This window comes from Neolamprologus multifasciatus, chromosome 7 (genome assembly GCF_963576455.1).
Source record: "Neolamprologus multifasciatus chromosome 7, fNeoMul1.2, whole genome shotgun sequence".
Taxonomy (NCBI): Eukaryota; Metazoa; Chordata; class Actinopteri; order Cichliformes; family Cichlidae; genus Neolamprologus; species Neolamprologus multifasciatus.
Window position 1 is genome coordinate 13,134,124 of NC_140445.1, and position 21,756 is coordinate 13,155,879.

At 40.9% G+C, this 21,756-nt stretch overlaps 1 protein-coding gene across 2 annotated transcripts in view; it reads left to right on the top strand.

Moving 5' to 3' along the window:
* The window catches only part of pitpnm2 (phosphatidylinositol transfer protein, membrane-associated 2), a 38,265-nt gene that overhangs the window by 11,929 nt on the left and 4,580 nt on the right, over nucleotides 1-21,756 (top strand). The window contains exons 5-25 of one of the 2 annotated variants that reach the window (XM_085164574.1): nucleotides 3,608-3,946; nucleotides 4,138-4,233; nucleotides 7,624-7,728; nucleotides 8,484-8,542; nucleotides 9,110-9,200; nucleotides 9,993-10,146; nucleotides 10,231-10,420; nucleotides 10,516-10,635; nucleotides 12,072-12,283; nucleotides 12,367-12,542; nucleotides 14,881-15,051; nucleotides 15,174-15,314; nucleotides 16,213-16,374; nucleotides 16,478-16,756; nucleotides 18,304-18,452; nucleotides 18,749-18,865; nucleotides 19,906-20,022; nucleotides 20,117-20,265; nucleotides 20,352-20,501; nucleotides 21,275-21,458; nucleotides 21,545-21,673. In XM_085164574.1, the coding sequence (XP_085020700.1) occupies nucleotides 3,608-3,946; nucleotides 4,138-4,233; nucleotides 7,624-7,728; nucleotides 8,484-8,542; nucleotides 9,110-9,200; nucleotides 9,993-10,146; nucleotides 10,231-10,420; nucleotides 10,516-10,635; nucleotides 12,072-12,283; nucleotides 12,367-12,542; nucleotides 14,881-15,051; nucleotides 15,174-15,314; nucleotides 16,213-16,374; nucleotides 16,478-16,756; nucleotides 18,304-18,452; nucleotides 18,749-18,865; nucleotides 19,906-20,022; nucleotides 20,117-20,265; nucleotides 20,352-20,501; nucleotides 21,275-21,458; nucleotides 21,545-21,673 (3,290 nt within the window). The remainder of the gene's footprint in view (nucleotides 1-3,607; nucleotides 3,947-4,137; nucleotides 4,234-7,623; nucleotides 7,729-8,483; nucleotides 8,543-9,109; nucleotides 9,201-9,992; nucleotides 10,147-10,230; nucleotides 10,421-10,515; nucleotides 10,636-12,071; nucleotides 12,284-12,366; nucleotides 12,543-14,880; nucleotides 15,052-15,173; nucleotides 15,315-16,212; nucleotides 16,375-16,477; nucleotides 16,757-18,303; nucleotides 18,453-18,748; nucleotides 18,866-19,905; nucleotides 20,023-20,116; nucleotides 20,266-20,351; nucleotides 20,502-21,274; nucleotides 21,459-21,544; nucleotides 21,674-21,756) is intronic. The other variant, XM_085164575.1, reaches the window with a different exon arrangement.

Sequence of the window (21,756 nt, forward strand, 5' to 3'; positions counted from 1 at the left end):
TAGCAAAAACTATGACTATATCAATATTTGGGAAGACTTCTGCAGTTAATTAATCCCAGTGTCCAATAATCCTGCAAACTGTGACATCCTAAAGAGGACTGAAATGCAACTTGGAAGACCAGATAAAAATTAAAATTTTATTTGTTAATTCAAGATTTGGTACATAGGTAGTTATTCTATTCATATAACAAATTGCATAACAAACCAGAGGATTCTGGCTAGGTTGGCAAGATATGTTGAGTTTATAATCTAAGTTTTCAATGGCTGTTTTTTACCTGGCTAAATCATCATGGTAATTTATGCCGAACACATAATCTTAAATTTTTATTAAATCTTTTAACTAAATCAAATCTATAATTTTTTTATTTAGAGCATCTTTCGAGTGCTGGGTGAGTATGTTTTATATGTGCAAGTTCTTAAGCTTTACTAACATTGCAAATGAAACCCATCGGTAAACAGCAATACAAACTGTGCATTGTAATATCTCTAGAATTTGCACGTAGTTAGTTGTTGATGCAGAAAAAGCATAAAAGTCTTTATTGTAATAAACTTAATTCTAGTCTGCTCCAAGTTGCTTTCACACTGCTGAAATTGCAGCTACTAGAACACAGAACACAGGCCGGGAACACCTGTTCAATCAATAAAATTACTTTCACTTTGATTTGCCGACAAACTAAAACAATTTCCACTTCTCCTTCATTAGACTATGAGACAGTAAACTTTGACATTTAAAGTATTCAGCTCTCACGATAGGAATAAACAGCAGGATCAAAAATTTACTCAATGTTAAAATAATAAACCTGAGTTATACTTTAGTTAATTTAGCATTTTACTGCTATGTTTTTTATAGTCTTTTTATGTCACCGTTGAATTATTTTCCTTTATTAACATCTCTGACTGGGGCAGGTGACATGAACAAGGAGATCATTTTGTGTGGAAGAGGAGTTATACGACTCGTGAAATGTCCCTTTTATGTGAGCATACACAGAATATGAAGCAAAAAGCCTGGGGTAGGAAAGAAAGTGATGACCGCTGGTGTGATACACCAATTACCTTTGAGACACATTATCTCTGACAGAGTTTTGAGGATTTCTTTTAACCCAGCTAACACAAAGAAAGCCGAGCTCTGTTGGGCTGTGTATAGACCTCATAGACGTCACAGACCTATTAAGGTAATCTGATAGAGGAAAAGGAAATTGTTGGGTCTGCGCTTCCACAGGCCCGCTGGTTTAGAGGCTTATTCCCGTTAACGAAGCAAGACGAACAGCTTAACCGGTTTTTCACATGCTATAGCAAGGGAAGGATCTCAGAGAAGCCCTTCTGCCCTCGGTGTCAGACCACTTCGAAGAACCATCACCCCACAGCAGCTGACACAAAAGACAAGCCTCACAACAACACAAGTCAGAAAGTCAAAAACAAAATGTAGTCTGTGTCACGGCGGTGGAACGGACTCAGGCGCAGACTGAGAAAGCACGGTTCAAACAGTTCTTTATTAATCACACTGGTGCGCTATATACATGTGAAGGGGGGGGGGGGGGGGGCAACACCAGGGTCCCGGGGGTCAACAGGTTGGGGAAACACACGCCTTCATACTCGCTCCACTCCTTGTCCACACAATCGCCACACAAGCACCTCCACTCTCACGCACGGGGTCCAGGGGTCACAAATGAGGGCAGATTCAGATAAACCTATTTACAGAGACGAGGATTAATCCAAGGCAAGCACGGGAACAACAGAATCACTATAGAGCCGGGCAATACTCACGAGAGTTACTCAATATTCCAGCGACGAGTAGCTCAGAGCCCCTGCCTTAAGAAGAGCCAGAGATCAACTGCAAATCACCGGTGATCAGCTGCAGGTGCGTAGGCCGAGGGCGGGAGCCCAATCTGAGCCCCGCCCAGGCAGACAGGCAAGAGAGAGAGAGAGAGCAAGGCGAGGAGAGCAGAGAGAGCAAAACAACAAACACTTGTGGCCAAACTGGGCTGGCTGGGGAGGCACCGGGAACATGACAGTTTGATGGGTTTTCCCAGGAAACTGGGAATCATTCTGAAAAGTGTTTAACAGTCTTGAAAAATAATTCTTAAATAATTCTGTAAAATTTATTCTGAAAATGATGTTGAATAACTGGTATAAACATTTAAACCTTTGATTTATTTTTAGTCTACAATGTTCCTGATGACTCATTGTGAATCATTTTGAAAAACATCAGTGAAACATCATTCAAATTTGGCATTAGAAATCAATCAGTCATGGATTAAATATTAGAAATTAGCCTGAAAATTCAGGCAAGAGTACACTGAAATGTGGCTTTCATTGTTGAATGTCTTAGTGAAAGTAAGCATTTAAGAAAACATCTTATTTCTGTTTGCGTTTAACCACTGATAAAGTAAAAAAAAAAAAAAAAAAACTATGTTGGAGTGCCAGATACTGAAAAAGAAATGAACCAAGTTAAAATAGAAGGAAGTATTGAAGAAAAACTAATAAAAATGCAAACGATACCTGGTGTAGAAAGTGTCAGAGAGGCAGGAGTAGAGAGAGGTTTCTGGCTTCTCGAGATAACAGAGCAGGCTGGATTAATTTCCTGCCTGTGTTGGTGTGTTTCTGTTTTATTGCTGTGATCTAAGACTGTTTATACACTTTCACGGCCCTCAGGATGCTGCCTCACAGCATTTTACTTCCAGACTAGCGAAGCAGCGGCTGCTCTATCTTCATGATATTCTCACTCAGTGGTCCAATCAACACATCTTCAATCACAAAATGTGATTTTCCTCTGTGACTCTCCCGTTTCAGCCTTTCACTGAACTTTATGTTTATGCTAATGTTATCTGCACTTGTTTACTGGGCTTCCGCCCTAAAATATTCAAAGGGTCTTCATCTGCATCTCCCCTGATTCATGAATACTATCACACACCAGCTCCAAGACACATGGCCTTTTTAAACTGTGCCTAACAGGTGTTTGAGTTGCATAATATGCTTAACTTTTTTCATCCTTATTCTGAGTGTGTATACATGGAGTTAAATTGCTTTTGACAGACCAATCCTGACCTCTGTTCATATGTGAATATATATGAAAACTGAAAAAAAAAAACTAGAGGCCAGGATTGGTCTGTCAAAAGCAATTTAACTCCATGTATACACACTCAGAATAAGGATGAAAAAAGTTAAGCATATTATGCAACTCAAACAACTGTTAGGCACAGTTTAAAAAGATATGGCTGTTGAGTTTTTAAATTTATGCACATGTATAAATTGAAAAACGTGACTGTCATAATGATATAAGTGGCGATAAAACACTTTATGGTGAATTTCAACTGACTGGTTAATTATACAGTCATCACCTAACTGTTGTTGTTCGCCATCACTGCTCTCTTTCCAAAAAAGATGAGTAAAGATCACTTATATTTCAAAAAAGCAGTAAAAAAAAAATCAGCTAAATCAAGATGAAGACACAAGACAAACCTATAACAAATAGCTGACCGAGAATCATAAATACCTGAAGAAAGTAAATTGGATTTATAATGATACGGATATTCAGCTAAACCACTTTTGTAGATTTGAGCCCTTAAAATAATTCATTAGCGCTAAATTTTGGTTGCTGTTCCTGCAGGCCTTCGTAAAGTCATGGTTCGAGCCCACCGGCAGGCGTGGTGCTGGCAGGACGAGTGGTATGGCCTGACAATCGAGGACATCAGGCAGCTGGAGCTGGAGACCCAGCTGGCCTTAGCAAAGAAGATGGCCCAATACAGCCTGAATGAAGGAGGGGGAACAGAAGCCAACAACTCCTTCATTAGCCAAGAGCAGGAGCAGGGAGCAGAGACAGTGGGCTCGACTGCAGAGGCAGAAGGAGCAGGAGGGAAGCTTGGAGATTCACTTGAGACAAGAGGGGAGCTCACAAAACAATGGTCAACGTCCTCTAGATCCTCCAACAGGTCATCAAAGCGAGGAGGTGAGGCTGTCCTTCTGATTTTTGTGTGTTTCACTGGCTTTTACCACAGTCTGTGGTACAATATTTGTATTGATACACCTTGAAATACAGTGTGACTGTTGACGTGAGTGCAAGTACTTATTTAAAATATTGGTCATGCCATAATTTTAGGTAACGCTGTGATACACCAACGTTAATCTTTGTTTGTACAGGAAGTCCATCTCATCAGAGCATTTCAGAGTGGAGGATGCAGAGCATTGCCCGGGACTCTGAGGACAGCACAGATGATGAGTTCTTTGATGCTCATGGTAAAGATCAGCAGAATAAAACACATTATAAACAGCTCACGAGCCAATGAATTTATTCAGTATTGTACCCATGCACAATTTCTATTGCAAGAAAGATTTTTGCATTTCAGCAGTTCCCACAGATTCAATTTAGTATTTGGACATTATCTTGAAAGATGAATTGATGTGTTTTCATATCTGTGTGTCTTTGGGATGATAAATATTAACAATGGAGAAACTCAAGGTTGTTAATCCTGCTTGCTTCTTTTAATGTTCTCGTTTATCCCTGTGGGTATTTATCCTTAAGAATGAATGCTGAAATGTTAATTAATGAATGTTATTAAAGTTGAAGCCAGAGAAATTATTCTGCCAGACAGAGTCTCACAAATTAATTTTTAAATGTCTTAACTTCCAAGCAGAATGCGGCTCGGGCAGTGGCTGAAGCAAAAACTCGGGTGTGGGAGGAGTTCGGAGAGGCCATGGAAAAAGACTTTCGGACTGCCTCGAAGAGATTCTGGCAAACCGTCAGGCGTCTCAGGAGGGGAAAGCGGTGCTCTACCTGCACTGTGTATAGTGCTGGCGGAGCGCTGCTGACGTCGACTGAGAAAATTGTCAGGCGGTGGAAGGAATACTTCGAGGACCTCCTTAATCCCACTGACGCGTCTTCCGTGGAGGAAGCAGAGTCTGGGGATGAGGGGGATGACCCGCCAATTTCCGGGGGCGAGGTCACTGAGGCAGTTAAACAACTCCTTGGTGGCAGAGCCCCTGGTGTTGATGAGGTCCGCCCCGAGTTCCTGAAGGCTCTGGACGTTGTAGGGCTGTCCTGGTTGACATGCCTCTGCAATGTTGCGTGGAGATCAGGGGCAGTACCCGTGGACTGGCAGACCGGGGTGGTGGTCCCCATCTTTAAGAAGGGGGACCGGAGGGTGTGTTCCAACTACAGGGGGATCACACTCCTCAGCCTCCCCGGGAAAGTCTATGCCAGGGTGCTGGAAAGGAGAGTTCGTCCGCTAGTCGAACCTCGGATGCAGGAGGAACAATGCGGTTTTCGTCCTGGTCGTGGAACACTGGACCAGCTCTTCATCCTCTCGAGGATACTTGAGGGTGCATGGGAGTTTGCCCAACCAGTCTACATGTGTTTTGTGGACTTGGAGAAGGCATTCGACCGTGGCCATTCGATCCCTATACAACCGTTGCAAGAGCTTGGTTCGCATTGCCGGCAATAAGTCGGACTCGTTCCCGGTGGTTGATGGGTTCCGCCAGGGCTGCCCTTTGTCACCAGTTCTGTTCATAATTTTTATGGACAGGATTTCTAGGCGCAGCCAAGTGGCGGAGGGCTTTCGCTTTGGTGGCCTCAGAATCTCATCTCTGATTTTTGCGGATGATGTGGTTCTGTTGGCTTCATCGGGTGAGGGCCTCCAGCTCGCACTGGAGCGGTTCGCAGCCGAGTGTGAAGCAGCGGGAATGAGGATCAGCACCTCCAAATCTGAGGCCATGGTTCTCAGCCGGAAAAGGGTGGAGTGCCCACTCCGGGTCGGGGATGAGTTCCTGCCCCAAGTGGAGGAGTTCAAGTATCTCGGGGTCTTGTTCGCGAGTGATGGGAGAAGGGAGCCGGAGATCGACAGACGGATTGGGGCTGCAGCTGCAGTAATGCGGACGCTGCACCGGTCCGTCGTGGTGAAGAGGGAGCGGAGTGTAAAAGCGAAGCTCTCAATTTACCGGTCGATCTACGTCCCTACCCTCACCTATGGCCACGAGCTGTGGGTAGTGACCGAAAGAACGAGATCGCGGATACAAGCGGCGGAAATGAGCTTCCCCCGAAGGGTGGCTGGCCTCTCCCTTAGAGATAGGGTGAGAAGTTCGGCCATCCGGGAGGGGCTCAGAGTAGAGCCGCTGCTGCTCCACATCGAAAGGAGCCAGTTGAGGTGGTTTGGGCATCTGACAAGGATGCCCCCTGGGCGCCTCCTGGGTGAGGTGTTCCAGACATGTCCCACCGGGAGGAGGCCCCGGGGCAGACCCAGGACACGCTGGAGAGATTATATCTCTCGGCTGGCCTGGGAACGCCTTGGTGTTCCCCCGGATAAGCTGGAGGAGGTGGCTGGGGAGAGGGAGGTCTGGGCCTCATTGCTTAGGCTGCTGCCCCCGCGACCCGGCCTCGGATAAAGCGGATGAAGATGGATGGATGTCTTAACTTGCTTATTATATTCGTTTTTAGAATGAAGTTATTAGCAATGTGTGATTTCTGAGAAAAGGGTATAATAGTGTGTGCCAACAGCTTGTTACTGTGCACTAATGCCATATACACGGTCACTTTATTAGGTACACCTGTTTAATTGTTTGTTAATGGAAATATCTCTCACATGGCAGCAATCCAGTGCACTGAGATATATAGACATAGTGAAGATGTCTTGCTGAAGTTAAAACCCAGCATCAGAATGAGGTAGAAGGGGGATTTAAATGACTCTAATTGGTAATTATTATAATTATTATTATGTCACATGTCAGGGCATATGTCAGAGACATGAAAATCAGAACAGGTATTACAAAAAACCCCAGAACCTTTTGAAAGGTTCAGCTAGTTTAATTTTCTTTCGAGTTTTTAGTTTAGTTTTAGTTAACTATTATAATTATGTAACGTATAACCTTGCTTTGAACTTAAAGGTCATCTGCCTTTATATCAAATACAAGAAAAAAAAGTATTTTTTAAATAGTGCTGCAATCTGTTTTACTATCTGTTAAGTCTTAAAAAGGACAGCTCTGTTAAGCAAACCAGACTTTTCAGATAACATATTAACTAAACCTCTGCCATTCACAAGGACACCCACAACCCTCCTGTGGCAAGTGTCATGGGAAAGGTTGGCTTAGCTCCACCCTGAACAAAATAATTGTTTGTGTTTCTGGAATATCCAAATACGTTTTTTATGAGAAAAATTGTAATTTTCAAATGAATGTGTTAGACTTCATTACATCGATCTGGAAAAACTTGTGTATTTACCATGTTGCTAAAATCAATTCCATCCCTAACCGTACCCATAAACCTGGAGGGTTAGGGGGTAAATTCAGAAACCTTCACATGCCTCTCTGAAGGTCCTGCCTAGTGAAAGTGAATGCAAACAAAAGTGCCTACATTTTGCTCAGTACTGGGTGTGATGGAATAACAATGACCTTTGAAAGAGGACTTTGCAGGCACATCTTTAAAAAAGACCTGTGGGGACTTTGAGGAGGTTTGAGGTTTCAGGGGAATCAGCCTTTAGAGAACCATAATAGACAGATTGATTTTTCAAAGAGTGCATAAACAGGAGTCACCTTTGATGTAATTTAGGTTATTTAATCTGTGTTATGATGCTGACTGCTTTGATCAGATCAGAGAAGTGCCTCCATTATATTAAAATCCCTCTGTGTATCTTGCAGAGGACTTTTCTGATAATGAAGACATGTTTTCCAAGGAAATCACCAAGTGGAGCTCAAATGATCTGATGGACAAAATAGAAACAATAGAAGTGGATGAAGGACAAGGTAAGTGACTGCCTCACTCTTAATATGCTTTTGTGTACCAAAACAAAACAAGAAAACACTGGGCTTCATTTACCGATATACATAAAGTCATGAAAGAGATGCACCTACCAATTTTGTTCTTATCATCTTGTGTGCATTAAGGAAATTTATCTTGTATTGAAAGGTGGTATTCTCAATGAGAAGCATGCCTACTAAAGCACAAATCAAAAAGATTTCAAAAGTGAAGAACTGAAACATTAGTGTTCCATGTGGATGAGGCACAGAAGTGTTTCCTGTGAAGTGACAAAGGGGCTGTAATAACCAGGAGTTGGATGTTTTTCCCCTGAGATAGGGACTGTGGGTCACTTAAGAATAAGAAAGGTTTGACATTTAAGTCCATGCCAAGAAAGCTAGGAAAAAAAGAAGCAAGAAAAAGAAAAAAAGAGCAGAAAAAAGAAGGAAGACAAGGCCTACGTGACCAGCATGACAGCAATTACATCAGACTGACGGCAATTACTGGGCAAGCATCCAAACGGAAAGCTTATGGACACACACAGTTTAAGATTTATGTCTATGCACTTTTTGTTAACTCAGACTGTATATCGAAGATGGACATAGTCACCATGACATCACCCATTGGTTGGTGGGCTACAAACATTTTGAATCCCTCAACCAGTGCCACAGTTTACTCTGTTTGTAAATGAAGCCCAGTGTATCCTGAGGACTAGGCCATCTCTTCTGTCATCAGTGATGAAGTCCATAATTTGTTTTCACAGAAACCTTGTACCAGGAGTCGGTCGGGGAGTATGCCGTCAATGTGGAGACACAGATAGAGGTGCCATTTTTTCAGTGTTTTTGCATTTAATTCCTGTCTTTCTTACACCAACACCTATAATTAAAGGGCTTGTAGATGGTACTGTTCCTTCTACATTATAGCGTCCTGTCACCGCGCCAGTGAAGTGAAACTAGAATCCAAAATAAAACTTGACCCTAAAATTTAACTTCAGGAGTGACATTTAAGATTTTTCCTCCTCTTGTCCAGTGTTGTGTCCTTAAAAGGGGAAAACCTGGTTAGGGTTTCTTTTTTCTCTTCAAAATGAAATGTAAATGTAGCTAGCTCACCACTGGTCTTCTCTAAAGCAAAGTGTTTAGACTTTATTTGATTATTTTGAACTCATAGCTCATTTAAGCACAAAATGTTGTGTTTTCTTGCTTTTTTTTCCACAGATAACTAATTGAATCTTTGCAATTGAAGGTCCAGTTCCCAGTTCCTCCTCTTGCATGTCATAATGTCCTTGTCCTTTTAAGTACTGCTTGCAGTGTTTTCCTTTACTCCCTTTTGCCTCTATCCCTATCAGCCCACCTTTATTTCCTGCTTTTTTCCTCTTTCTCTTACCTGCAGGATTGTTCATCTCAGCAGTGTGTACAGCCTTCCAAAATTCATGTCCTCATTTTGGTCCTGCATGGAGGCAACATACTGGACACTGGCTCTGGTACAGAAACCCTAAGTCAAACCAAAATTCTTCCCACAATCCAACTAACTACTAAGTTCATTATAGATTACATTATAGACTACTTTGGGTTAACTGATTGTTTAGTACAAGAGTGAAAATAATAAGAATACGTTCTTAAAGCTAAAATTAGCATAGTTAAGTTTTCATTTTTCTGTGATAAAAATATCATTTACATCAATATAATAATAATTAGAAGAAAAAAGGAAATCAATTTATTATCAAAAAAATTCCACCATTATTAAATTTGATCAAGGATAGAAAAGATTGAAAAATGTTTTTTTTCATACTAAATACCAGGTGATAGGATCTCTTAAAGCCTTATAAAGTTTTCAAATGAAATAATCTAAGCACAAAGACATTAATGGCTAGATACACTTCATACAGTTATAGAACAACAATTACCTACCAGGATATTTACAGGAAATACTTTTACACTATAAAATATGTCATTTTAAAGAAAACAAGAACAACTAACTAATGAAAAGCAGTTTGTTTTTAGCTAGGTCAAATAGTTAAAACAAACAACATGTGAAAAGTGAATTAAAACAAAATTATAGTGGCTAGTTATGATTAGCTAAGACTAGGAAAGTGTTATATATGTTATATGTATATATTTATTTAAATGAACGAGCCCCCACCAATAACACAATCGGTATAGGAGATGTTTATTCATGCAGTACAGTAAGTCTTTTAATTTTCAAACAAATGTGCAAGGCCTTATGATTGTGGTTTATGGCAATGATTAATAATGAGCCTTTGCTTGTCTTGAAGGAGAACAGAACAGCAAACAGGGAGATGTAAACACACTAAGTGGAGCTTTTGAGGCTGTGATGAGGGTCCATTACCCTTCAGCACTGGGCCGCATTGCCATTCGAATGGTACCCTGTCCTGCTGTGTGTGTCGAAGCATTCTCGCTTGTGTCCAAGTGAGCAAGCAGCATTTTAATAACATGCTGTCATACACGTGCAAGCTGATTATAGACATAAAGCCACTTCTCTCTGCTCTGCAGTCTTAGCCCCTACAGCTACGATGAGAGCTGTCTATCCAGCAGTCAGGACCACATTCCGCTGGCTGCGCTTCCTCTTCTGGCTACTTCTGCACCACAGTACCAAGATGCCGTGGCAACCGTCATCTTACGAGCCAATCAGGTGTACAGCGACTTCATCAGATCTTTGGAAGGAGCTTCTTTTAATGGCCAGGTTGGGTTTCTGTTTTTTTGGATTGGCACTGCTTGTACAGATAACGCTGATTTAGTGTGCATACTCATGTTTTTGTGCTTTGCTTTATAATACAGGTGTGTGTTATTGGGGACTGTGTTGGGGGTATTCTGGGCTTTGATGCGCTGTGCAGCAGTTCTGTGACGGTATCAGAAAGCCAAAACAGCAGCAGACGGGGCAGTGCCATTAGTGTCCAGGTATCAACTTCAATTCTCTGATGACATACCAAGCTGTTGATACCGTAGACTGTATATAAAAGAAGGATGTAGCTTCTGGGTCTAAAAAATGGAATTAATGCTGAAGTGTTAAAAAAACTTCTTTTTTTTTCTAATATCCAAGATATTAAAAATCTTTTAAGTCTGTGTTAAAACATGTGTTAAAACATCTTGGTAAACATTTCCTAACAAAACCTGCCATTGTACATTATGGTCCCCACTGGTGTCAAGAAGGACTGTTCAGTGTCTCTCGGTTTATCGGTCAGCTTCACTCCTTCTTAGTTATTTTTAGGTTCAGTAGCTCAGATGCCGATGGCTAAAATGCTTAGCTAAAGACAATGTAATGTAACAGTGGCTACATCCATCTTTTATTATACAGTCCATTGTTGATACCAGAAGCTGTGTTTAGCTATGCTAAAATACGTGGAAAACTAGCCAACATGTTCAATGCATTGCATTCTTACATTCAACTCCATCCTTGCTTTATATGAACTTGTCTGACAATTTTCATTTGTGTATGTCCATGAGCGCGCAATGGTGTGGCTTATTCTGTTTTTACTGTAAGTGATATGTTGTCAAATGCAGTACAGTGTGCTAAATGTGTGACCCTTGGGGGAAAATATATGAAGAAATTGTGTACATTAGATGTAACAAGACTGTGAAACCATGCTAGTGGGTCTGCGAGACAATACACAGTGTGGCACAGCGGTGCCTGGAACTGAATGCTAAACTAGAGCAGCCTAGTTTAGCATAAATGAATGTATTACATCTATTAGTAGGTAATACATACAAAGTGGAAGTAATGCAGTGATGTATGACATCAGTTTTGGAGGTGCATGTTCTGGTCATAAACTCAGTTAAAGGCTATTACAATTCATATAATTTCAGCCTTGCATGAAGAAAAGGTAAAGAGTTATCACAGATCTTATGTCACATTTAAAGGGTACTGAGGCAATTTTTGATATCCGTACAGCTAAAGTTAAAGCAAAATCTTGTAGTCCTTCAAGTGCAATGATCTTGTAACTTGTTGCAAAATAGCAACTGTAAAAGTTGTTTATGTTTCTAAAACATAAACAATCAGCAACTTAAAAATAAATGGGGTCACATTGCAGGTGCAGCTCACTATGGTAACATGTTTTTCTGCTGGTCTCATTTATGCTAGACAAAGACTCTGGATATTTCTTTTTGTGAAGCATCTCAAGACTATGAATGTTGGTGCAAAATTTTATTACCATTCACCTGATAGTTACCAAATTATAGTGAGTATAGTCCTGACAAAATAACCTACAGTTTGAGAGTGCTATCCATAAAACTATAAGGCTATTACAAACACCTAAGTCATTCCAAAAAACTAAAGACTTGTGGGAATAATTTCGATCACATATTTGACAGTATCCTCTTTCATCCCTCTCTCTCAGGACACAGAACTTCTTTCTCCTGGTATCGTCATAAACAGTGCTTCTTCTTCCTCGCCATCCCTCGAAGGAAGCCGCCATCTCAGCCGCAGCAACATTGACATCCCTCACTGCTCTGGGCCTGACGACCCCAAGAAGCAGCTTCCACGCAAACGCAGCGACTCCTCCACGTACGAGCTGGACACCATCAAACACCACCAAGCTTTCCTCTCTAGGTGAGACACAGAACTTAAAACAAATGTCACGAATCCTTCAAAGATTTCTTCTAGTGTGTTATATTTTGTTTCTTTCTGGGCAGCCTTCACGCCAGCGTTCTCCACAGAGAGGCTGGATCCCGGCGTTCCAGCAACAGCACAATGTTGGAGGGAGGATCTCTGGGGAAGTTCGAATTTGAAGTGACTGACTTCTTCCTGTTCGGCTCTCCACTCGGGCTGGTGCTTGCACTGAGGAAGACTGTGGTGCCCACTCTGGATGGTGGGGAAGGATTTTCTCCCTTTTTATGCTCCTATCGTTTATTTTGCTGTTGGTCTAATTTGATGTTCGTCACAGGTCAAAGTAGGAAGTGGTTATTTGTAGCACATCATGTTTCTTCCTGTGTGAAATGCATGTCTCCAGCAGCTGGGAGGCAGGTGTCAGAGGTTAGAAGTCATGCTTTTGATCTCAAAGGCTGAAAAAGAGAAATATGTGATAGAAGTGTTTACACAGCCACAAGTCTGACTGCACTGTGTCCTTTGAGGTTTTAAAGAAACAGATTACTGACCTGCAGCTGTTGGCTTAACATGTGGGGAAAAAAAAGGAAATCATTACAGTTGCTGTCGGATGTTTAGTTTCATTTCTTTGTTTACACAGCCATTTATTTCTCATGGTTTTCCAAAGTAATATCGGAATAACTTTAAAACGTTCAATATTATGAAAATAAGTTGTTGGTAGATGCAGTTTTATCGGTCTCTTATACTGATAAAATACATAAAGAGTCAAATATTTTTGTGCTGCTTGCCTTGAAAATGTCCTGGAATTACCACTGGTGAGGATATTCTTATCTATCACCTAAATAACATGCCACTTTGGCAAAAATACAGTATCCTCCATACTCTTGAAATATGACAGTACAATCACACATCAAATTAGGGCATAAAGATTCATATGGATAAAGGTATGATTTCAAACAGGACATACTATAGTAGTTTAAGTGTAAAACAAAGTGATTATGATGGGATATAAACATTGATTGTTTGTGGTTATACACATTTTCTTTTATTTTTCATATGGGCATAGTTTTTTATTGCTGTTGTTTGTAGACACTGTGACAAACACTAGAGAGTCTATGGTGTAGTCAGACCAAGACCAGTGGAAAGTTTACATCGGCAAGTAGTTGTCAAGCTTTATATAGGGACGACAGTCCTATTACAGTTTTTATCAATCACTTTGGTGCAATTCTCACATCAGCTATTGTTTCTACTTATAATTTAGTACTAAATGGACTGGTTCTTATATAGTGCTTCTACTTTACCTGAGCACCAAAAACTTGCCTCATACACACATGCACTTTTTTCTGTATATGTGCTTTCTATCTAACATAAACACACATTCATATTGTGATGGATGCATTAAAGAGCTCAAGGACTGTGAGAAGCCAGTGATCGAACCTATATAATTCTTAGAACTCTACATCTGTCACTTTCTTGAATACTGTCCAGCACGGCATTAGTGTTTTCAATCAAGCTACTTGGAACTTTTTTCAAACATGTGTGAAAGGGCAAATCCACTCACACACTCTCGGTGTTAGCAGTGAAATTGTCCTTTGGGTAAAAGCAAATAGAAACACGTTGTCAGAAGAAGTTTAGTTGAAACAAATAGAAATAAATACTCACAATCTTGTGTTACAGGTGAATGCCATGGCACTGCCAATTACACACATGTGTATACTATACATACTGTACAAACTCACTGACCACTTTATTAAGTACACCTTGTTAGTACAAGTTTCAGAGCAGAGTTGTTGCAGATTTGTCAGCTGCTCATCCAAATTTAGTAATGACAGTGACTTTTCTGATGGGAGAATTGCACCAAAACGATTGAGGAAAACCGTTCTTCCACTGACAGTGTGTTACTGGCCTTAGTCTTTCATACAGACTTTGATAGAAGTTTGAAGGGATTTGATTAAAAACAATAATGCAATACCGGGCAGTGTTACGGTAAATGTTTTGATTAGTTATGAGAAGTGCTTCAACACAATAACAAAATGTGTGTGGTACTAATGGGTAGAAACAATAGCAGTGTGTGCAAATACAATAAGAACTTCTGAAGTTAGTGGGGAAGTGTGTTACAGAGTTAAGAGCTGCATTTCAGCCGGGACCACATCCTCATTTAGGTTTTACAGCAGTAGATATAGTAGATAATGGCAGATGACTTGAGCATGAATTGAGGCTGTGGTTTGGGGAAGGCCTCAGGGCCTCAGAGGGGACTGGCGGCGAATCCCAGACTGGAAAGATCCCAATGTACTAATGAGAAATGAATCAATTGAAAAAAGGAGACAGGGTAAGGCACAAAAACAAGAACAAACAGCTTCTCATTTTTGAGAAAGGGTGTGCTTCAAGGTGTGGTCCCACTAATGAAATTCAGATAAATGATCTCCAAAAGGAGTGGAGAGAATTACATCGATGATGTGAGAACTGCATCAATGTAACTCAGTAAAACTGTAATGTATTTTCCAGCCTACTATCTAAAGTTATAGTTTGTATACACAGTGTCCCGTGTTACTAGTCACACCAGTCTGTTTATTTAAAACGTCTTGCTGTGTTTCCTGCTCTAGTGTCGGCGCTGCGTCCAGCCTGCCAGCAGGTTTACAACATGTTTCATCCAGCTGACCCCTCCGCCTCTCGTCTTGAGCCTCTCCTAGACAAGAGGTTCTACCTGCTGCCTCCCTGTAGCGTCCCCCGCTATCAGCGCTTTCCTCTGGGTGATGGACATTCGGCTCTCTTGGGTGAGTTGACACACACGCAAACACAGACAAAAAAGAAAGGCACACTTCCTGAGACATTTTGCTGCAGAACTTTATGTAATACAAGTTGTTGACTTTTTTTTTTAACCCCTTGTCTGGCTCAGTTGAAACTGTGCAAAGTAACCCCCAGCTTCTGATAGAGTCTGGCAGTACAGCATCACATCGCAACCAGGAAAGTACTGTCAGTGAGACCTCCATCCCTGTGCCTGTCCTCAACTGGCAAACCTCCCAGAGCAACACAGAGAGTGTGTATTTGTTCTCTTTATCTCCTTTATCCTGTTATTTTTTTTTTTCTAATGTGGTCTGGATTTGGTTAAAACTAGAGCTTCTAACAATATAGGATTTTTTAAGACCATTACTGATATTTGGTGATTAAAAAATACAATATTCCAGTATATTGGCTGATTCATCTGTTGATGTTTATGGCTCTTTAACATTAGTTATGGCTCAGTTGCTTTTTGTGTTTGTGGGGTTCAAAACACCTGTTTTGCCAACAGGGAAGTTGCAGAGTAAGGTAAACCCCTAAAATAATATTGAGAAAACCCCAACAATCAGACAACCTTTTATGAGTAAGCACTTATTGACAGTGGGGAGAAAAAAAAATCCCTTTTAACAGGAAGAAATATCCAACAGAACCGCACTTGAGGAGATGCAGCCATCTGCTGCGGGTAAACCTGTACTTACCCACTGAATTCATTTTGAGGTTCTATTATTTGATTAGCGAGCTGGTTGCAGTTTTATCATTTTGGTTCACTCTAATGACTCTAATTTTTCTGCCACTTCAGACTCCTGTCTCTTCTCAGACAAATTAAGCACTAAAAAGCAATTTTACACTAACTGCTCAGCAGCAAATAGCAGACAGAGTTCTATTGGGTGAAAAATAGTGGAACATGTAGTAGCTAAGCAGGAAGATATCTGGAGGAAACCAAAAGCAGAGTTAAAAAAGTGAATGTGAGACTTAAATTTATCAAATGGTTAAAACTCAAAAGGTAACATGTTGTATTTACAACTTGTTTCTCCTTGCATGAGTGATTAAAAAAGGTAATTATTTTATATATATTGGTGTTTGAATTATTCATAATCATAGAAATAATTGATCATATGTGAATAAAGAATATGACTATAACTCCTCTTTATCCGCAGTGGATACCCTTCACTCGCATACTCTTGTTGATGGTCAGCATCCATCATCAACATCACCAGGGATTCCTCACCTTCGCTGCACCCGTAGAGCCAGTGAGGCCAGCATAGCCAGCCAGGTGTCAGGCTTAGCTGACTCTTACACCGCCTCCAACATCGCTACGAGTAAGCTGACCTCTGACATTGTGTCTCTGACCTAATTTTTGGTCCAGAAGCTGGAAGTTTACATGTTGACATTCTCATTTCCTCCCTCCAAACATCCTCTTAGCAAGCAAATGTGAAGTGAGCCACACTAAAAGGCCCAGTCTGCTGTCACAGCTGCATCTACCCTACCATAGATTTGCCTCTCGGAGCACACCGCCTCAGTTGCGCAAGAAAATTCGTCAGGTTTTTCTGAGATCCAACGGTGTGGAGTCCGAGCACAGCTCGGACGTTAGCTCTGACATGACTTCTGACATGACCTCTGACCTCACTGATGTTACGTCTGACATCACTGACATCAGCTCGGCACCCCCGTCGCCCGGGGTGCTGAAGAACATAGAGAAAGGTACCCTGGGAGCTGTAGTAAGAGGACCTTGAGGGAAAGATGCTACAATCTGTATTCATTCCCTGTGTTCTTTCCTTCCTCCTCTGGCTTCTTCCTTTCTCTCAGATAGTACTCCCAAGTAGTTACAGTAATTACACTGGAGGTCCATAATGCTTCTTGTGAGCCTTTCTGAACTTAATTCCTTGAGAACCACTGTTTTCTTGTCCTGGTGGTGATTCCCAATCAGGCTTACTTGTACCTCAGTAGCTACTTTTGGTGTTGGCAGAAAAATCTCAAAAAATATATACTGATGTTTTATGACACGATGGATTTTGATATTAAACATGGTCTAAGTTTTAAATAACAAGGTCAGTGTACTATATGTGTAAGTGATCCCTGTGAGCCTAAAGCTTCAGATTGCTCTAAAGACTTTCCCCTTGCTGCTACATCTATATGACATCACTGAGATGTACGCAGAAGCCCCACCCACCTGTTGATCACACCTTCTGGTTGCGAGATGCAGCCAGTCAAAAGAAAGTTATCTCAAACAAAGCGTGAAGGAAGTTAAACACTTTGTTTAAGACAGAGACGGCACCAAAGCCCACTATAAGTAAATTCAGATGCTTTAGCATTATGAATCATGGATACACTAGTAGTGGCTACAAATAAATCTGTGGAGATAAAAATGAGCATTAAGAGATCCCATTTATGTGGGAAAATAAAACAGCCCAAATAGTAGTAAAAATTGATGTGTACTAATTTATTTCTATATGCGCTAACTAAATTCATCATATCAAATAAATTGCTGTATCCAAGTCATATATTGCAGTTTAGGGATATTAACAGTTCATAGATAAAACAGTGGACAAATACAAGTCGTGGATAATAATAATAATAATGGATTGCATTTATATAGCGCTTTTCGAGACCCTCAAAGCGCTTTACAATTCCACTATTCATTCACTCTCACACTGGTGGAGGCAAGCTACAGTTGTAGCCACAGCTGCCCTGGGGCAGACTGGCAGAAGCGAGGCTGCCATATCGCGCCATCGGCCCCTCTGGCCATCACTAGTAGGCGGTAGGTGAAGTGCCCAAGGACACAATGACCGAGACTGTCCGAGCCGGGCTCGAACTGGCAACCTTCCGATTACAAGACAAACTGCCAACTCTTGAGCCGCGATCGCCCTAAACAGTAGCAACAAACATTTTTTTACTTTTGCAACACAAAGAATGAAAGAATTGCTTCACTACAGTTAATCACATGTGTCTTTTAAAACATTGTAGAGTTTAAAATAGCATTCATTGGGATCATGTTTGGAACACACTGTGGTATCGGTGGAGGGATATTTGAGGGCTTTGGGGATATATCAGTCAAAAAGGTTGGGAACCACTGCATTACAAGAAAAAAAGAGAGGGAACAATGTGCACTTCAAACCTTTCTACTACTCACCACTGTCCAGTTTTAACCTAGCCCTAGTGCCTTTTAATCAAACCTTCAGTGAAAAACACTAAGCTAAAATCAGCACAGTGGATGTTCTGACTGTCTGTTTTTCCCCTCACTGCTGTAGTTGCCTCTCGGTGGTGGGGCAGTAAGAGGATGGACTATGCTCTTTACTGTCCTGATGCCCTGACAGCATTTCCAACCGTGGCTCTGCCTCATCTTTTCCATGCCTCCTACTGGGAATCTACGGACGTTGTCTCATTTATACTCAGACAGGTTCTCTTTCAATTGATTTTATTTCTTTGATGAGACTGGAAATGTCTTGAGAGCTGTAATCACTAAAGTGTTTTAAGTTGCATAGTTCCAGGGATGATAATCTCAGTCATTGCTTTTTTTAAATTAAATATAAGACCCCATTCCTTTACAGAAAATTTGGTACAATAGGTTCACCAAGCTTTCTACATTTCTTTTTTTCCCCCATAAACATTAAAGAGAACAGAATCTACATCATAGACATTCATACACAGCATTTTCATTCTTCTGATTAATGTTAATTTCATTTCCTGTTGCAGGTAATGAGACATGAGAATTCTGGTATTTTGGAGCTGGATGGTAAAGAAGTGTCTGAATTTACTCCTTCAAAACCTCGGGAGAAGTGGCTTCGAAAGAGGACTCATGTTAAAATTCGGGTAAGAGGTCTTTATGGTATCTCCACCTGACAGAGGCAATGCTGAACTTTTAAGATGTGGATACAAAAGAGAGATTTTTGACTTAAACATCCATAAAGTATCTCTGTTATATTTTCGGAGGGCATAGGTTTGGCTTTAGAAGTATTTCAGCAGCAGCAAAAATGACACAAAGGGAGAAAAATGGATGTTTTATTTACCTGAAAGGCAAATTTACAAAGAAAATCTGAGTTTCTAATGATCCAAACTTTGGAGACCTCAACATCGTTCCCTAAAAGACTAATTTATCATCAGAAAATGTCATGTCACACATACTAGAGCCATCCATTTATCCATTTTCTTCTGCTTGTCCAATTAAGGGTCATGGGGGAAGCCTATCCTAGCTACCATAAGGCGAGAGCCAGGAAACCCCCAGAACAGATTGCCGGCCTGTCACAGGGCCGACACTGAGAGACAGGCAGCCATTGTCATACTGTTCACGTTCACATCTAGTTCACATCCAACTTTAATTACCCCACTAACATGCTAAGCATAAAACATTTGAAATAATGCCAAGCTAAATTTGTTCCAACTAAATATTAGATTATCATTGCTTTCTTTTGACAAGGCTGTGTATAAGCTATTGTTAAAGATTAAGCAAGTTTTTTGATTTTCATACTTCAGATATCTGTTAGTTACTAGCATATCTACCAAGAAAACATTTTCTCTCTAAACATTTACTAGAATAGAATAGAATAGAATAGAATAGAATAGAATAGCCCATAGCCCTGCATAAGATATAAGCAGCAAGACATAAGTAGAGGATTTCAGTTATTCTGGAAAAAAAGGTGTCCAAAAAGTCCTTGAAGACGATACGTTAGTCCCAAATGTGCCAAAGAGGCATTTCACAGGACAAACAATTTAGGAAAAAAGCACCTCTAATGAGCTGATTAACATTTCAGTCAAGTTCTCGTCATCTCATTTTGGCAGCAAAAACAGTAAGAGAAGTCTCAAGAGAGACTTTAGAGAATTGAAACTGATTTCCTGTTTTGGTTGCTTCTCAGAATGTGACAGCTAATCATCGCGTGAATGACGCCGTGTTCACAGAGGATGGAGTGCAGACACTGACGGGACGTTTCATGTATGGTCCTCTGGACATGGTCACACTAACTGGAGAAAAGGTAATGACTGACATGTTTGGCTGTTAGGAACAAAAAGAAAAAAGAGATGGTTTGTATTCAAGCCATGTTTTGGTTTTTTTTCTTTTTCTTGCAGATTGACATTCACATCATGACCCAGCCTCCCTCTGGAGAGTGGGTGTACTTTGACACGGAGCTCACTAACAACAGTGGACGTGTCTCTTATGTAATTCCAGAGAGCAAGAGGCTGGGTATTGGGGTATATCCTGTCAAAATGGTGGTCAGGTATGCTGAGTTATAGTAATTTCACAAGGAGAGACGCATACTTGTATGAATTTCATCATATTTACCAGTCGCTGTTTCTCTAATAGGGGCGACCACACATTTGCAGACAGCTATCTTACTATTGTACCACGAGGAACAGAGTTTGTTGTATTCAGCATTGACGGGTCATTTGCTGCCAGCGTCTCAATAATGGGGAGTGACCCTAAGGTTCGAGCAGGGGCTGTGGATGTGGTAAGGTAAGGAGAACACCAGCATGCTTGGTAGGAATACTACTCTGCAGTAATATATAGTGTAAAACGTCTAGATAGTACAAATCAAAGTTGTGGACACAAACAAAAACTCCGTGGCAAAGACCAAAACAGATTGTTGTGGAATGTTGTCTTGGCAACTTGTTCTCCATACTTCATGGTGGAAAATTCATATGCAGATATGAGCAGTTCACTTTCTCTGCATCTCACATGGAGCCACATATCTCACATTTGAATCTGGTCTAAAGTCTGCCCCTTTTGTATGTTAGTAAGACAGAAGAAGCAACACAAGAATTGCTTCTCTAGGTCAAAAACATCACACAATGCAAAACATTCCTCTCCACAGTGAAGGCATAAATGGATAAATGACCACAAACACATGGTCTACTTGCTGCATGGACAAAGGTACTGAGGCTGGGGTTCTCCACTCTCTCAGCTCAGGTACTTGCAGGACTAATTGTTGTGTGGAGCTTACACATTACTGTTACAGCCAAAGGTGAAAGTTTTGAAAAATGTAAAATTGAAAAACACATTTTCTTTCACACATTTTTGTTATTTTATAGTTTTCTTCTAAACTATTGAGAATAAATACTACCCCCCTGGTATTTGTAGTTTTTACATGTGCTGCATCTTGGGAATATTTATGTGAAGTAATGGCAGAATATTGATTTTCTGAACAACATATCACTCCCTTTTAGCATGGAAGTCAGCTAATCCAAACGCGACTCCTTCTCAGGATTTTTATTCTTTATTGTTTGCAGGTACTGGCAGGACTTGGGCTATCTGATAGTGTATGTCACAGGTCGTCCTGACATGCAGAAGCAGCGTGTTGTTGCCTGGCTCTCCCAGCATAACTTCCCAAATGGCATCGTCTCATTCTGCGACGGCCTGGTGCATGACCCTCTCCGACACAAGGCCAACTTCCTCAAAACCCTCATCAACGAGGTAAGTGATGGCAGGGAGAGTCTGGAATAGCAATGCAGCAAAATCCTTCTAATGTCTAAAAGTTTAAACTCTTTGTATTTGATTAGGCCAACATGAGGATATTTGCTGCCTATGGCTCCACCAAGGACATATCAGTGTACACTTCTATTGGCCTGCCTCCATCTCATATCTACATAGTGGGAAGGCCAACGAAGAAAATGCAGCACCAGTGCCAGGTCTGATAGTAAATTAATTGTGGTAAATTAGAAATTAGTCCACAATGAAAATATTTTATCTCAGTGGGTGTACAGTTGTTTTT